Consider the following 17,360-nt stretch of genomic DNA (forward strand, 5'->3'; position numbering starts at 1 on the left):
TGACCAGAGGAGGAACAAATTGTATTTAAAAAAACAACAACTGCCATTTACAGTTGTAGATATCCAATCGATTTGAAGTAGGACCCACTTCAAATGGATTGGACATTACCAGCGATAACCTCATTGAAATTCACATCAGAAGGCTGATTGGACGCTACAAGTTTGGACATCCGTCATCATCTAAGGAAGACGTGCTTCTTTATTACGGGTGGGCGCGATGCTGGTGGCCATCTTGGGTAGGGCGACAGACATTTCAAAGTGATTCAACATTCACGTTCATTTTGGGTACACCCCAATACCAATGGTGCTATTTTATATCTCGTATCGTATTGGTGTAACACTAATTTATAGTTCACATAAGCATGATAAGACAATATTATCATGGCGGATGCATCACAGATCATTTTGTGACATGCTTGTCGTATGTTAGTTTATTGTTGGGTTTTTAAATAGCACTCAATCTCGCGGTTCACCTTGCTTTGTGTGAAATGAAAATGGTTCAAAGCGTGGTGTAGTGTAAATTATAGAAAAGGGGATGTAACTTGAATGACATTGTGCTAATTGTGACATTTCCACGTGGGTTGTGTTGTGTCTAGCAAGGAACAGCAACGGACGGCCAAAAGCATGTCGATATGGGAGCAGAGGACAAACCAACTGAGGAAAAACAACGTTCGATCCAGCAACGAGGCTTTGTTTCACGAACTGGACCCCGAGGAGCGCCTACGACTATCCTCGGTCCTCCATCTCCATCCTGACATGAAGACCCACCTGGACCGGCCCCTGGTCGTGGAGTCCAACAAGGCTCCCGAGGAAGGACAGCAAGACGCCACGGGGGAAGCCCCCCATTCGCACGCCAGAAAGCACCACCGACACCGGGACCGGAACGGCGAGGGTAGGGACGGACCGGCCAGGCATCACACCCACCACAGCCGGAGTAAAGATCACAATAGCAACGGGGCTCAGAGTAAAGAGAAGAGAGGGGACGGTTGCCCTCACGGTCGAGACGAGGGTCAGAGACGGCGGCGCCATCATCACACGGGATCCCCGGAAGACGACGTCTCCGATGCGCGGGGAGGCGGGGAAGAGAGAGGCCATCGCCATCACCACTCGCACCGGACGCCGAAAGAGGGAAACGGGACGTTGGCCAATGGAGAGCGAAGAGGTCGGGGGAGAGGAGGCGAGGGGAACGGAGAACGGAAAGGCCGATGCTCTCGAATGGTCCGAGCGCAATCCACGTTGGAGGGGGATGACACCAAAAAGGGGAAAAAATGTCAGAGGTAAGACCACCACTACAAAGCACGGCCATGTTTGGTGGGATCCAAATCTCTTTCTCTAGGGAGATGCAGTCGGATGCCGAGGAAGAAGTTCTTGCGACCAGTCCTCTGAGTCTTGGAGACAAGCAAGAGGACGCCGACAACCAAAAGAATTCCACAAGAGCCAGCCAAGCCGGCCTTAACAGCAACACCATTCTCATCCCCGTCACCATTACTGCCCCACCCGGAGAGACCACCGTTATTCCCAGTGAGAAGAAACTTATTCAAATCACATTACTCTGCCGGTTTTATGACTTAAGCGTGAGCCCTGTGGTCTTTTAACTGCAGATTTTTTAAACAAAAACTAAGATGAATTCTTGTAGCGAACATTTGGGGATTGTATAACACATATTTTGGAAGTAATTACAATGAGTAAAGTCATGCAGAACGTGGTTCGAATAGGACTAACACGTGAAGTGCTTACTGAATTTCATGTTCAAATTAAATGGCATGTCATGATGCTGTTCATTTCTATTCTGATTGACCGATAAAATAGTCACATTTAGCATTTCTTTTCAAATATGTAGGGGCAACTTCAAACTGTAATAACATTTGGCCGATTTGTAAAAGTCAATATTTCAGTGGTGAGCCATGACGTATTTTTCTGCTCTAGTGAACAACATTGACTGCAGCAACTTAACAGTTAACGAGGAGAAGAAAGCCCTGGAAGAAGACGATGCCGCAAGTAGACCTCGCCAGATCCTCCCCTATAGTTCCATGTTCATTTTTGGACAAACAAACCCGTAAGTACTCTAAATAATGAACCCAGCAGTCCGTTAGTTAAGGTAGACCCTTTCTTTACTTTGTTTTTATTTCCTTTACTTGCACAATTTCCAATGTTCTCCTAAGCAAAACCCTTAAAGTCTTTACTTGTAAGAATCATGGTGTCACTGCTGCTTAAAAAATGCTTATTTGATATCACCAGAGACCGAATGCAAAATTTTGTCGGCAAGTAAAACGATTATGGTACTTGACATGTCTGGAAACGTGCCGCTTGAACGCGAGTCGTCTCCTGGCGATACGCTCCCGGAAATTGGCGCGTGTGTTGTTGCAGGGTGCGGCGGCTGTGTCATTACGTGGTCAACCTACGCTACTTTGAAATGTGCATCCTGATGGTCATTACCATGAGCAGCATTGCCCTGGCAGCTGAGGATCCCGTGCAATCGAATGCACCCCGCAACAACGTGAGTCTGCGGCAAGCCCATTCTTTCCTTATCGTCTTATCTTAAACATTTTTTTAAAGCCCTATAAAGTAGAATAAACGGACTGTGTCTCCTCACAGATTTATGGGGACATTGGTCAGGTCACGCTAGTGTAGTTTCCAGCCTTTTTTTGTGGGTCGTCCACCAAGTGGAAAGGCCTTTATATTATATGATAAAGGATGTTAACATCTTACACGTTATAGTATGTCTTCAAACTTGCTGTTTTGTAGGTTCTCAAGTATCTTGATTATGTCTTCACTGGAGTGTTTACGTTTGAGATGGTGATTAAGGTAAGAGTATTTTGCCTTCTGAATGGGATGGAATTTAATGATGGTTGTCCGTTTATTGATTTGTTTTGGATTCCTTTGATTGTGTTCATCCTCAAGATGATTGACTTGGGACTGATCCTCCATCCCGGTGCTTATTTTCGGGATCTGTGGAATATTCTTGACTTCATTGTAGTCACCGGCGCTCTTGTGGCGTTCGCCTGCTCGTGAGTAGTCCTCTTTATTTTTCCTGTTGGAATTTTTAAATTCATTTTTTCAATTTATATCATCGCATTTTCATTTCAAGTTAAACATGTGGAAATATCGTGTCAGATATAAGCAGCCTGGGGTTAATTTGCTAACATTGATATCAAGCCGCTCGGATGTTTAAACGCTACGTTTAGCGCCATGACCCAAATTTTAGAAAATCTTGAGTTAGTTCAGCACGATAAAGGAAAATATATGATTAAAAAAATTGTCTCATTATTCATTTTAAGAAACGTAACGTAAATGATGGCACATTTTGGATTAGGAAGTACAAATAATGGAATATTATTTCGTAATAGATGGATGCTTTGAACTAAAATTAATTGGACAAGAATGAGGTTTGTCACATGAATAAAATTTGCCATGTTTCAGTGACATATTATAATGGATAATGCATTTTATTATGAGACACAATTATGCTTTACATCCAATTCTGATCCACCTTTACATCACTCGGGATTGTCTCTAGTACAGAAATATTTCCTTGCGTTTCTACCATCTCTCTAATTGTGTTTGAGACAATGAAAACAAGAGTTAATGAGTCCCTTGAAGCTCACATAGAGCAGAAAATTGGCTCTCACAAGTACCAAGCTGATTTCCTATTCTTTTTCATTTTTTTTAAATCAGTTATAGCACATCTGCTATTGTTTTCTCCTGGGCTTTATCCTCCAATTCTGCATTTTCTCACCTATATGATCTTCTTCATGTGCTTTCTGTCACTCTGCTTTGACCTCTTTTTATTTCTTGACTCTGAATTGATGCTTCTTTGTCTTTTACATGTTGCTGATTCTTGTGTATGTGTCTTTTTCACGTTTCACCCTCTATCCTGGCTTTCTGCCTTGGATTGCTTTCAGGAGCCTAATGGGGTAATGCCTGAACTTTCACTCTTTCACTCTGTGCTTGTCTGTCCTCTTTGAATTGTTTGTTTTCCTTCCTGACCATGATTCGCAGATAAAATCAATTTATCTTCGGCAAGCTCACAGCGGAATGAATGTTTTCGTCTGACTCATATCAGTCACGAGCAGAGATATTGGCACACGCGTGTGCTTGTTTGGGCTCAAAAATAGCTTTTTTATTGTAGTATACCGTATTTTCACGACTATAAGGCGCACCACATTATAAGGCGCACCCTCAATCAATGACAAACTTTTTTTCCATATATAAAGCACACTGGATTATAAGGCGACCTGTCTATTTTGGAGAAAATTTAAGACTTTTAAGTGCGCCTTATAGTCGTGAAAATCCGGTCTGTGTATTTCTTGTTGGTTAAAAGCAGTACCGATGAAATGTAGTTCCCAGACATTGGTCAACCTCCCCAAAATGTCTGCCCGCAAAAACAAAAACCGAAATACTTGTTGCGCTTTACAAGATAATAAAAGAAGTCTTGTCAGTATCTCTGCAACTACGAATGAATTTGCCCTTCATTAACCAACCAGCCTCCCTTCCTTTTCAGCATTTGGTCACTCCAGTCATCACGAATGACCTCATCAACTCGTTTTTAGAATGTATGATATGACCAACATCCAAACTGCAGGTGGTTTTGGAAATTGACATTTGAATGGATATTAGCACGTGTTAAGTATTGTTAAGATAAATCCAAAAAAGCCTTTTTTTATTGTTTTAGATAGAATTGGGTTGAATAAATGCCGTGGACTATTCCTGAATCAAACTATTGTTTTAACAGTTTGAGGGGTGTTGACTTAGTGCGTAAGTGCTGCGGCGCTAAAGCGGAAAGGTGTCTGCTCACCAGACTGTGGCGTTGCTCACTGGAGTCTGATTTTTCCTCCTCCTTGCAGTGGGAATGTCGTTGGTCATGCCACACGTTTTTCCCGTCACGCCGTCCTTTCATCGTCAGCTCGTTCGGGTCATCGCATCTGCCCTCTGTCACCGTTTTATTTAAATTTCCAGCGGGTGTGAAAAGTTTGACATTTGCCTTTTCATCCACTTGAACTTTTCGCCTTCTTGGCTTGTTTGTATTTTTTTCTCTCCATCCATTTGCCCTTGGTTTTTGGCCTTTTAGGAGTTTGGTTGTTAAAGCATTGTGTGTTTGTACGCTTATGATTGCTTTTTCTCATCAGATCGGAACAAAGCGTGGCCAGGTGGGAACAGTCCTTATCTACCTTTTTTTTGCCTGTCCTCACTCCTTTCCTTCTTTCCTCTTCGTGAAGCAAAGATTGCTTCACTCTTCCACCTATTCGGACCGTCTATTTTTTTTGTTGGCCTCCATCCCAAGGTTCTTGGGATATGACCATGTGTTCCTTTTCCCTAGTCGGAAAAAAAAAGAAAAAGCTCCTGCCCCAATATTTGGACATCAAGACAAGAAGACAATATTGGGAGTTCCATTTTCTAGCTTTCAGAAGGTCAACACGCTTTTAATATGGGATGTGTGAATTGCAATTAAAAAGGGCTTGGAACCCTTTTAGTTTTTAATCCTCCTGCTGTCAAATTAATTTTGTGAGTCGACCACTCGTAAAAAGTGACAACGAGGCTTTAAAAAAACACTGCCGACCTCCTGAAAGCTACGAAGACGCAGTCGTTGGCATCTCGGCGTGTTAACGTCTTTCGATAACAAGAGCTGGCATTTTCTTTTCAGCTTGCATGCCCAGGTAGTCCAGTCATGTGAGCATGCGAGGTGCATGTCTTTTACTTAGACTGGAATTGAGGGAGTAAAATAACGGAACCATGCTTCTTCTCCCTTTCTTTTATCCTACCTTTGGACCATGTGTTGCGTCTCACGGAGCATTACGCTCTTCTTTCATTGGTTATGTATTATTGTCATGCGGTTGGTAAGATTTTTGGAGGAAGATTCCCTAGCGACTTGGTTATGTCTTTTTATTGTTGCACTTTCTACTACTCTGTTATAGGGAGTAGTTGTTATTCATTTATGTATTTGTACTTGATCAGATGCCATTTTTTTTGCACATTCGTGCAATTTTAATAGATTTCTTTGAGTATAAGTCGCATCGGAGTATAAGTCCTGCTAGCCAAAAAGTGCACAGTAAAAGGAGAAAAAAATATAAGTTGTGCTGGAGTTTAAGTTGCATTTTTAGGAGGGAGTTATTCTTTTTTATTGAACAAAAACCAAGAACAATCATTATACATTAAAGTATAATAGTAAAATGGGGCCCAGCCAAACTTTGAAAAAAGTGTGACTTGTAGTCTGCAAATTCCGGGATATATTTCACTCTATTTTGCTGTTATTCGACATTATTTTTTGAGGTAGTGATGGTTTAAACACTTTGTCAATTAATGGTACAAATTAGGTAAAGTCTTCATGTTAGTGGTTCCTGCAGAGAAGCCTGACCTCGACAAAAGGCTGCTTCTTTGCTCGATTTTGGTGTTGTTGTTGAACATTTGAATGCTGTTCTACAGAATCTAGGGTCAAGTATTGGAATGCTTCCGTTGGATAATTCATAAGCATTTACGTATGTAGTAAAATCTCATACAGAAATGCTTTGTCATCGCCGCAAATATTTTGGTTTAATACTTCCAATGGGGCGAAGTACAATAAATGTGTATTCCTGTCTGAAAAGTGAAAAGTATGAAAAACATAGTATAGATGAGTTTCTTACATTTCCAAAGCAAATTAAACAACCGCATGAACATTGTCGTGTTCGTCATCCAACATTTACAATATTTTAAGCAATCACGGATGCTGTAGAATAACATTGTCTGATTGTCTGACATCCCCTTGACTGTAGTTCACAACTAACCGATCATATATTTCCAACTATATGTGAAGCATTTACTTGATGTACGGCGGTCAGGCACGGATCGGAAGCGTGGGGTCATTTTAATGAACATGTTTGACTCAATTTAATGTCATCTGAATCTCCACAGAGGGACAAAAGGCAAGGACATCAACACCATTAAGTCCCTGAGGGTCCTCAGAGTCTTGCGGCCACTCAAAACCATTAAACGCCTGCCCAAACTTAAGGTATACTCGTGCAATCTTTCACTCTTTCAGCTTAAAAGTTTATATCAGGGAATATTTTGGAATAAGTATATAGTATTTTTTGCTGAAGCTGCTTTATGTGTCCTTGTAGAAAATGAGCACTGGAATGGTGGGTTCTTTATCGTCCCTATATTTTTGTCTGTTACTCGGCCCCCCATCTTGAAGTACTGCAGATACCCAACCCAGACTGGATTCCTGCAATGAAGCAAATTATGACTTACTGTGCGTTGTCTGCAGGGCATCTTGATTTAGAAAAAAAATGCTCTGTTTTGGAGAAGGACGTATAACACTCCCATCATAGCGTGACTCCCGATTGTGCATGCTGAAAAGATTTTATTTTTCTGAAGATGATTATGCTCAGAGAAGTTAGAGAAGGGAGAAAAATGAAGGCCGGCAGGCTGACACGGTTTCCCTGATAACAAAAATGATGGGCAGGCTAGGAAACGGGAGGGAGATATTTATATGAGTCGCTCTTTGCGGAGAAAAAAAAGCTTGATTGTGATTATTCATCCATATCAGATCATTTATAGGCTGCTTTGGGGACATGTCACATTGTATTCACAAAGCACTTCATCTCACAAAACAAGTTTTGGGATAAATTGGAGTAAAAGGACAAACAATGGACAACCGGGGTTGTCTCTTTACGACTGACGTTTGTGTCGTGTATTTTCCAGGCTGTGTTTGACTGTGTGGTGAATTCCCTGAAGAACGTCCTCAATATACTCATCGTCTACATCCTCTTCATGTTCATTTTTGCGGTTATCGCCGTTCAGCTTTTTAAAGGGAAGTTCTTCTACTGCACGGACGAGTCCAAGGGTCTCGAAAAAGACTGCAGGTACATCATTTTCGCAGATTCTTTTGATACCCGCCAATAAAAGGTTTCTTACAGTTTATCGTGAGCGCAATCCAAGTCAATCCCGTCAAGCATTTTTCCTTTTACTCTCTCAATTTCGTTTTGCAAAGGGGTCAATTTTTAGATTACGACAAAGTGGAACGCGGACGTGATGTCGAAGCTCAGCCCAGAGAATGGAAGAAATACGAGTTCCACTACGATAACGTTCTTTGGGCCTTCTTAACGCTGTTCACCGTCTCCACGGGAGAAGGCTGGCCTTTGTAAGTGAACTTAAATCATTCTCGTGTCAATCAGGCAAACTCTGTGTCAAGAATCGGACATTCTAGGACGGAGGTGGCAAACTCGGTTTGGTTCGTGGACCATATTAATGTCCACTTGATCTCATGTGGGACAGACTCATTCATTTTTAGCCCAAAAAGTTAACTTAGTTGGTGCCATTGAATATTTCCAGGTTATTTCCTGCTGATTTTGAGGCATTTTAAGCTTCCCTATCACCTCATTGGCTGCCATTGAAGGTGCTGTTTTAACCAAGGATAAGAAATTGAGCAAAGCGCAATCACAGAACTCACAAAATTCTAGTTTGACAGCCCGTGTCGAAAATAAAAAACAATAAAAGCATTTAATTATGTACGTACAGAACTAAGCCGTTAGTCCGCACACCCCCCGCGGGCCGGTTCGGAGCCCTTAGCGGGCTACTTCTGGCCCACGGGCCGTACGTTCAACAACCTCATTAGTTTCTCATGATTAAACGAGCAAGTCATTTAAATCGGGAGGATTAGCAGCGAAGGAATGTTCACTGCCAATCCTCCCAGTTCAAATGGATTTAGTTTTTTTTAATAATATAAAAGGAAAGAATCTCGTCATTGATTGAAAATTAGTCAGCCGTATCTCGTAATATGGCTGCAGTTTATTTCTACATGGCAAGTGTGTATCCATCCTCTATTAAAATGCTAATCCTTGCTTTCAGGGTGCTGAAGCACTCAGTGGATGCCACTTATGAGGACCAGGGACCCAGCCCGGGTTTCCGCATGGAGACATCCATCTTCTACGTGGTGTACTTTGTGGTCTTCCCTTTCTTCTTTGTCAACATTTTCGTGGCTTTGATTATCATTACCTTCCAGGAGCAAGGAGACAAAGCCATGTCTGAGTGTAGCTTGGAGAAGAATGAGGTATGCGAGTGGCCTTTCCGATCTGCTTTCATGATTAAACTATTCGCGTTTTGCCGCGGGCGCTCCGCTCGTCTGTTTTATAAACAAACCAAAAAAAAAGCGCAGGAAAATGTTTTCCTCTCTTCACGGGAGGACTAGTTTGGATTCAGGCTCTTTTTGTCTTTGCTTTACTGGCTTGTGATCACCAAGCATTTTTTGTTTTTATGGTCTAACGGCAGATAAAAAACAAAAAATGAGCGAGTCATTTGCTTCTGACAGGTTCTTTCTGTGTGATTTTTCCTTGTCAAACAGAGGGCTTGCATTGACTTTGCCATAAATGCCAAGCCGTTGACCAGATACATGCCGGAGAACAAGCAATCCTTCCAGTATAAGATGTGGAAATTTGTGGTGTCGCCTCCGTTTGAATATGCCATTATGACTTTGATTGCCCTCAACACGGTGGTCCTGATGATGAAGGTGAGTTAGAAATGAAAACTAGACTCCTCCTGTGGGTGGGTGAATATTAAAGAAATATACTAGAATATTCAGAGCGCAGCTCACAGAAAGATGATGATAGAATGTTGAGGTTCGTGTACTTATTGCGATTCTAACGTTCTTCCTTTTCTCCATAGTTTTATGGAGCGCCGGACCTCTATGAGTCTATGTTGAAATACTTGAACATTGTCTTCACTGCCCTTTTCACACTGGAGTGCATCCTTAAGATTATTGCCTTTGGTCCTTTGGTAAGAATGTTTTTTTTTACACTCTTAAACTTTGTTTGTTTGTTATTAGTTCTGCTAAAATGACTGCAATTGCTTTACAACAGGGGTGTCAACTTGATTTCACGTGGGCCGGACCATTTTAGATATAATATTTAGATTTTTTTAAATAAATGGATTAAAAGAACTGGATTAAAAGCCCTGAATATTCAGTTTTTTATAGATCTAAAACAATGTTTATTTTAGCTTTTTTTTAAAAATATTTTTAGATTTTACAAAAGGATATTTGAACTAAAAACACAGAAAAATTGATAAAAAAATTACAGTTATTGATTTAAAAGGGGGAAAATCAGGACATTTAATATACATCTATCCTCTTCATTTTAATTTGATCCTAAAACAGAAAGTCAGCACTCATGATTTACTTTCCCGGGCCACACAAAATGATGCGGCGGGCCAGATTTGGCCCCCGGGCCGCCACTTTGACACGAGCTTTACAACATCGTCAGCTCTTTTGAATCTGCACTCCAATGGTGAATTTTAAAAGAGATTAGCAACTTGGGTGAAAACATTATTATAAAGTATTGTCTTAGGTCTGGAATTTAAGGCAGAGATATATATACATATTTATGCAAATGAGGACATTTAAGGAGTAGGATTTAAACACAGCATGGAGCCATCTGGCCTGCACAAGGTGTTTTCTCTCAAGCGTACTTGCATTTCTTAATTTGATTCTCTTTTACACACCATTTCACCCCACCTGCTCTGTTGTACTATAGTTTGCGGAATGCATTTAGCCACGCCCTCCGGGGACCTTTTTTTTTTACAATGGCCGGCTATACTTTTATTCAGCTTCTATTCATTGCAAATCATTGTGGATGAAAGTTTTTATTTGTAATAGTTGTCGAATTACGACTCAATAACCAAATTTAAATGAGCCTCGTATGAAAAGATTAATAACGATTTCAATCGAGAGCTGTCATCTAATCCCACTATCACTTCGGGAGGTACTTTATAGTATTTAATAGATTGGACTACACTGATGCACTTTTTAAAAATAAAACCCCCAAAAATCCAAAACACAGTTTTAATCCCAGTTTTAAAAAAATCCCAGTTTTCATATTTTTAGATGATAAGCCTTACCTTTGACTACATCATCGGTTTCAACTATGCAGAAGCGAAACGCTCCATGAATTATTTTCATTCTGCAATTTTCATTGTTATTGATCTGTGTGAGTCTTGATTATTTTGGAATATTCTTTGTCAAGAGTCTCTCATGTGATAGTGGGACTAAATAGGACTCTTTTTGAGATGAAACCTGAACTGTTTAACATAATGCTCTTTTACATTCTAGAATTACCTGAAAGCCGCCTGGAATGTGTTTGACTTTGTGACAGTCCTGGGAAGCATAACAGACATCCTGGTGACAGAGATTAAGGTAAAACCTGCACCTCATCATGTGATCCCTCAGCATCACCAATCCCGTAATGGTGACATTAGCTTATGTACGATGGCTGCCTGCAGCTGCAGTAGCAATTCAACCAGAGCGGAAATATGTACATGCATTTTCAGATAGTTGTTTATCTTGGGTGGCAGCATATGTTGCGCCAATGCCTGCATGAACCTTACAGCAATTATGGTGCCCTCGCAGATGTGCAAGTGAACCCTCCCATGGGCATCTGCACCCCTCAGCATTTTATACATCATATAAGTCCATTTCAGTTGAGCTAGTCTAGAGAAATTGCCGTTATTTGGTATTGTTTATGCATGGTTTGGAATTTCCGACAAAAATTGACTATGATATTCACTCAAGTGAGCAGAGTTGGGAACATTTGCAAAATTTTATTTTGATATATGTTTTAAAACTTCATTAAAATTGGGTTTTTAGAAAGCGATTCTGAAAAAACAAAAAAAATACTCCAAATTCAGCCATATCAGCCCTTAAATCTGCTATTTTGGCCACTGATGGAAAATAACCAATGTGAGCGTGCATGATATATTTAGTGCAATATTCCAGTCTCTCTTCATTCCCTCAGTTAGAACAAGCGGTACATGAGAAGTGAACCAATTATCGGACAAATTGACGGATCGGAGGACCGAGGCGTTGTTGTGGCTTTCCGTGTGGCGGATGCAGTTTCTATCTTTGTGTGCCTTTCTCATCATGTGATTTGTTGGTCTGCGCTTTGTCTCTTTTCCCTCCCATTCCTTTCTCCGTTTCTCTTGTGACTCTCTCCATCCTCTGCTACGTCTTTCCTGGCGCCTGTGCCTTCACTCTGCCCTCCTTGTCACAACTGACACAGACGGTAAGTGGCTTTTCTTGTCAGCTGTTGGTTCTTTCATTTTTTTTCTCCTTCCAGTGGTTTGTTTTTTTTCTAAAGTCGTGTTTTCTCAATGGGAAACCTTACTGAGAATATGAAAGATGCTATTTTGATGAAGGTAATCAACGGGCTATGCAAGGCCCTATTTATAGGATGGCAAAAAAAAGAGATTTCCCAGTGTCGTTAAGATACACTTATAAAAATAGCATTGGCGGCTAGCTGCAAGTACCCAGGAGGAGTCCTATATACCCTGTTTTTCGGACTATATGTCGCACCAGCCAAAGAATAACCAATGAGGAGGAAAAATTATATATTTGTCGCACTTTTGGCTGGGCAATCAGAAACCATGAACACAAATATGTTAAAGTAACAATAATGGAGAACAACAGGCTAAATTGGCACATCTTATCAGACTTTTGGTGCTCAGAGAAAGAGAAAATAATCAAAGTTGTGCTTGAGAATGAGTGTGCGGCCCACCAATAAGTGCGAATTATAGTCCGGAAAATACAGTACAAGAATGCCAGGGTTTTCTAAGATGCAAAAAAACTTTCCATGCACGATAATTCCAAACTTGCATTATTGGTGAGTACTTTTTGTCTTGTCTTTGTCTAGCTTCCAGATATTTCCATATAAAAATGTTTTTTTGGAGGTAGTTCCTACTCTACAAATGAAGGGAAACCGTATTTGTCCTCAAGTTGTTTCTTTGTAAACATTCTCCTGTTCCAATTCGTCTCCTCCAGGACAAGATGATTAACCTGAGCTTCCTGAGGCTGTTCCGAGCGGCTCGGCTCATCAAACTGCTACGGCAGGGCTACACCATTCGCATTTTGCTGTGGACCTTTGTTCAGTCCTTCAAGGTAAGCAAACAAACCCGGCGACCAATCAGTCACTTCCCCATGCACGTTTAAAATCGACCAGAAAGGCAGATTGTATGAAATTGACATTCAGAATGCAGATACAAAGATGAATGTCTCCCAAAGATAACAAAGCAACTCCGTAAGTTTATGTACTTGTGATTCATTCACAGATAAACATCAAAAATATCAGGAAAATAGAAGGCTAAAACTTTGTAGAGGCGCACTGCAAACTATCTTCTCCTTATAAAGTCGCAAACCAACTTAGACAAGAGTACAGCTGGATTTTCAGTCAGTGCTGGATTTCCCTTTTTAAATCCCCGAAGAAGTCAAATTCAAAATGCATGGCGACGGAATTTATAACGGGTTTAACGCCGCGGGGGTGACAGCTCTTTTTTTGCACAAAAATGGACAAAACTTGCACTGTAAAATGACAGCAAATGTAAAAGAATCAACCTGGGTATGAAAAATGAAATATTTGGATTGTTAACTAAGAGTGTAGTGGCAAGTGTAGTTGTGTTATAAACCGTAAAATGATTTAAAATGAATTTTTGCTGTTGTTTTTAGGCCCTGCCGTATGTTTGCCTCCTCATTGCCATGCTTTTCTTCATCTATGCCATCATTGGAATGCAGGTACGTTATTGTTTTGTAGTTTTTAAGAAAAAAAAAAGAATAACCTCTAGTACTAGCAGTGGCGGTCCGTGCATTTTCTAGTAGCGCCTTCTATCGGAATCAATCCAACCCTCAAAAACTATTTTATGGCTATAAAACCTCTACTGCAGCTACAGCTGCGACACATAAAAAATCATCAATAATAGCCTCCTACAATTGAAATATTATTTAGGAATATAGCCATATTTTACTCACCAAAAATCATTTTTAACTGTACACAATATCAAAGCTAATGCTGAAAGTTGAGCCTGTCCTGTCGTATTTCTGGCATACGTTTATTATTTTATTTAATTATTAATTATTTAATAAGTATTCATGGACAAAATATAATTAACAACAGTCTGTGATTCAGATATTTCTTAGGCCAGCAGAGAAGGCCTTCAAGAACCTGACTGCACACCACTGAGTAGTAGTGTGTGTTGTTGTGGTTAGTTTTTCATATAAAACTTGCACTTCCATTGCAGGTGTTTGGTAACATCGAGCTGAACGAGGAGACGGCAATAAATCACCACAACAACTTCCAGACCTTTTTCCAGGCTTTAACGCTCCTCTTCAGGTATTCGACGCGTAATCGCTGCACTGTGTTCACGTTATGCATTTCTGTTTGGTATTTTGTTCCATTTGGCAGGAGTGCAACGGGCGAAGCGTGGCACGAGATCATGCTTTCATGTCTAAGCAATCGATCATGTGACAAACTCTCAGGAAATGCAGAAAAGGATTGTGGAAGTGACTTTGCTTACTTTTACTTTGTCTCTTTCATTTTCCTCTGCTCCTTTTTGGTGAGTACGCCAAAAATACATGTCATTTTTAAGCGGATTTCCACACATTACAAGCCTTGTCGTCGTATGTGTTTCCCCCTTTTGACCAGATGCTAAACTTATTCGTTGCCGTCATCATGGACAACTTTGAGTATCTGACCCGGGATGCTTCCATCTTGGGTCCTCATCACCTGGATGAGTTTATTCGCGTATGGGGCGAGTACGACCCGGCTGCATGGTGGGTAGTTCGGTTGATCTCTTTTATAGGAATGTGCTTCAAAAGGCTATTGTGTTAAGGATCTCAGTGTTACAGCCGAATGCCTTTGAGCGTGGGGGATAAAAAAAAAACCAGTTTTAGCAAGAGCAGCAGGGTGAGTGACAACCTGAGCCCTGTTACAGCTGAGAGGGGTGACAAGCCCCCAGCCCAGCAAGCCTGATGCATGTAAATCCAGAAAACATCCCCTCGAAACATCGAAAGATGTTAGCGGTGTGGAGGGAAGACATTTTCAACTTTACATATTTTAGAGGTGAATTTCAACTAAAAGATTTACCGGAGGCTTGTTTGTGAGTCGGAAAAGTGAGTTTTAATTTTTTTTGACAAAAGTGATTGAATTATTTTGTTGCACTACGTGAATTATTTGAGTTTTATTTAGTGTTGGATGTTAAAGACACTTTTTGCGTGTTTTTACGAAGGCTAAAGTAAATCAAAGCAATAAAATCTACTAGTACCTACTTTTTTAACATCCTAATGTGTAGTATAATATAAATGAATGTGAAAAACTTATTTTTGGATATTGTAGACTACATTTAATACAGAGGAAGTATACACTGTAAAAAGTCAACACGTTCTTACATGAACGGTCCAAAACTAAAACATTGATGTATTGAATGTCAATATTGAATCATGTGATGTCCAATATTTTCAGCTTCACCGTCGAAGTTCTTGGTTCAGGCACGAACATTTCAAGGCCTCTTGCCTAACATCATTGATCATGTTTTATCTTTTTCAGTGGAAGGATTTGCTATCAAGATATGTACAAATTGTTACGTTTTATCTCGCCTCCCCTGGGGCTGGGGAAGAAGTGCCCAAACAGGGTGGCCTATAAGGTTTGCACTCCGTCACAGTCCTTTTGTTTTCAAAAGGGACTGTGACTGTCTGTTTTCATTTCCTGAGGTGCTAGAAAACCCAAGGGACATACATGCATACAAATATGCATTGACCCTTTACTAACCAGCATGCTCACAAGCTAACCATGGCAAGTCTTAAGAAACAACGCCACAATACAAGCTCAAATTTGAACTTGAAATATATTGGTTTAATTATTTTTACTCTGATATTTGAGCTTTGTGAGCTTTGTTTCCACATTGGCAACTGCTACTGTAGTTTGGCATTAATAGATAAAGGGCAACTTTAATGAATACTCCACTAGGTAAAGTGATATTTTCATTTTTGACGTCACCTTTCGAGGCTCAAAATGGAATTTTTAAGTATTAACTCATTGGCTGTCATTGACGTCCAACTGGATTGGACGTCTATTGCTGTAAATGGCAATGATATTCAAGATTTTATCTCATTTAAGGCTAAATATGCCCAATCCAATCCTTCTGACAGGCACAATGCAAATAGATAGTGCACGTGAAACCCAGAAATGATCAACTTTGTGCGTTTAATCAAATCACTACCGTTGATTAAAACCCGTGTATTCCACACACTGACTTTGTGTGAGCCAGAGAACATCTGGGCAACATAACAACTGATCACATAAGAAATTTCACTTCCAAATGAAAGTCCTGGGCTTTTCTTCTCGAAACAGTGGAGTATTCATTTAGCACAGAATGGCACTCTATCTTTGTAATGCATAACTTTCAATGGGATCCCTCCATCCAGGTTGTTTTCCAGAACCTTCTCCCCAACACCTCTGGGATCCATTTATGAATCCTTCGATCTGACAAGGATTCCACATCATGATATCCTGGAAATCTTAATAACAAGGATTTCTGTGTCTCTTCTCCTCCCCCCCCCTCCCTGCCATTTTATTTTTTATTTTTTGCTGTTCTCATATCACCCATGGAAAATCTCCATTCCTACCTCCGGAAAGTGGCCGCATGACTTATCGTGATATGTACGAGATGCTTCGAGACATGTCCCCTCCTCTAGGTTTGGGAAAGAAATGCCCACCCCGCATCGCCTATAAGGTAGAAACCCTCCCCCACTGCCATCTTTCCTCTGCCTCGTTCAGTCACTGCTGGTTTCTTGCTTCTAGCTGTCAAACACCATCCAATTTCTGTCAGTGTGTCACATTCAGAATCTTCCGGGCTGCTGATGTATCTTGTTTTCCCGTGAGGCCCCAGAGCATTGTCATTCTTTGTCAGGGTACTTTGAAAAGAATGATTTCGGTCTATACATTGGCTTCAGGTATTTTTCACGCGGAGTAGGGAAGAAATGAGAAAAATCAGAACTGGAAATGTAACTTTAATTGCAAGATAATCTTATTGTGTTGAAGTTGGCCTTATACTTGAGAGATTTTGTATCCAAAATGTGAGTGTAGTCCTCCCCTGTGAAGTTTGCGTGGTTTTCCCACTTCCTCTCTCATTCAAAACCCATGACTTTTAGCTACCGTATTTTCCGGAATACTTATTATTTACTTTATTATAAAAAACATTTTTATTGGCTATACTTATCTGACAAACTGTTAGGTAAATAAAAGTCTGTATTTTTTTTCTCTCTGTTTTACTATTGTTACTTTAATGCATGTTTGTTCTTGGGTTCTGAAAAACAAACAAAAAATCCCTCTAAAAAATGCGACTTATCCTCCAGTGCGACTTATATATCGTTTTATTTTATTTTATTATTATTATTTTTATACCTATTCATTGGATTTTATTTGGCAGTTGCGATTTATAATCAGGTGTGACTTATAGTCCGAAAAATACGGTGCATTAATGACACAAAATCACATGTCAGTTTTAGGACAGGTCTATGACAATTTAAATCAGAGATGATTCATGTCAGAAGTCGCAATGTCATTACTTCA

At 40.3% G+C, this 17,360-nt stretch overlaps 1 protein-coding gene across 2 annotated transcripts in view; it reads left to right on the forward strand.

Moving 5' to 3' along the window:
* cacna1bb (calcium channel, voltage-dependent, N type, alpha 1B subunit, b) overlaps positions 1 to 17,360 on the forward strand; it is a 69,389-nt gene that overhangs the window by 41,663 nt on the left and 10,366 nt on the right. For both annotated transcript variants that reach the window (XM_077623341.1, XM_077623342.1), the window contains 19 exons: positions 597 to 1,277; positions 1,337 to 1,521; positions 1,927 to 2,056; positions 2,368 to 2,497; positions 2,746 to 2,805; positions 2,902 to 3,008; positions 6,889 to 6,985; positions 7,678 to 7,838; positions 7,967 to 8,116; positions 8,824 to 9,025; positions 9,317 to 9,481; positions 9,637 to 9,747; positions 11,078 to 11,161; positions 12,782 to 12,898; positions 13,463 to 13,528; positions 14,032 to 14,123; positions 14,196 to 14,346; positions 14,436 to 14,563; positions 16,425 to 16,521. In XM_077623341.1, coding sequence (XP_077479467.1) covers positions 597 to 1,277; positions 1,337 to 1,521; positions 1,927 to 2,056; positions 2,368 to 2,497; positions 2,746 to 2,805; positions 2,902 to 3,008; positions 6,889 to 6,985; positions 7,678 to 7,838; positions 7,967 to 8,116; positions 8,824 to 9,025; positions 9,317 to 9,481; positions 9,637 to 9,747; positions 11,078 to 11,161; positions 12,782 to 12,898; positions 13,463 to 13,528; positions 14,032 to 14,123; positions 14,196 to 14,346; positions 14,436 to 14,563; positions 16,425 to 16,521 — 2,914 coding nt within the window. The remainder of the gene's footprint in view (positions 1 to 596; positions 1,278 to 1,336; positions 1,522 to 1,926; positions 2,057 to 2,367; positions 2,498 to 2,745; positions 2,806 to 2,901; positions 3,009 to 6,888; positions 6,986 to 7,677; positions 7,839 to 7,966; positions 8,117 to 8,823; positions 9,026 to 9,316; positions 9,482 to 9,636; positions 9,748 to 11,077; positions 11,162 to 12,781; positions 12,899 to 13,462; positions 13,529 to 14,031; positions 14,124 to 14,195; positions 14,347 to 14,435; positions 14,564 to 16,424; positions 16,522 to 17,360) is intronic.

Source organism: Stigmatopora argus, chromosome 16 (genome assembly GCF_051989625.1).
Source record: "Stigmatopora argus isolate UIUO_Sarg chromosome 16, RoL_Sarg_1.0, whole genome shotgun sequence".
NCBI classification, from domain to species: Eukaryota; Metazoa; Chordata; class Actinopteri; order Syngnathiformes; family Syngnathidae; genus Stigmatopora; species Stigmatopora argus.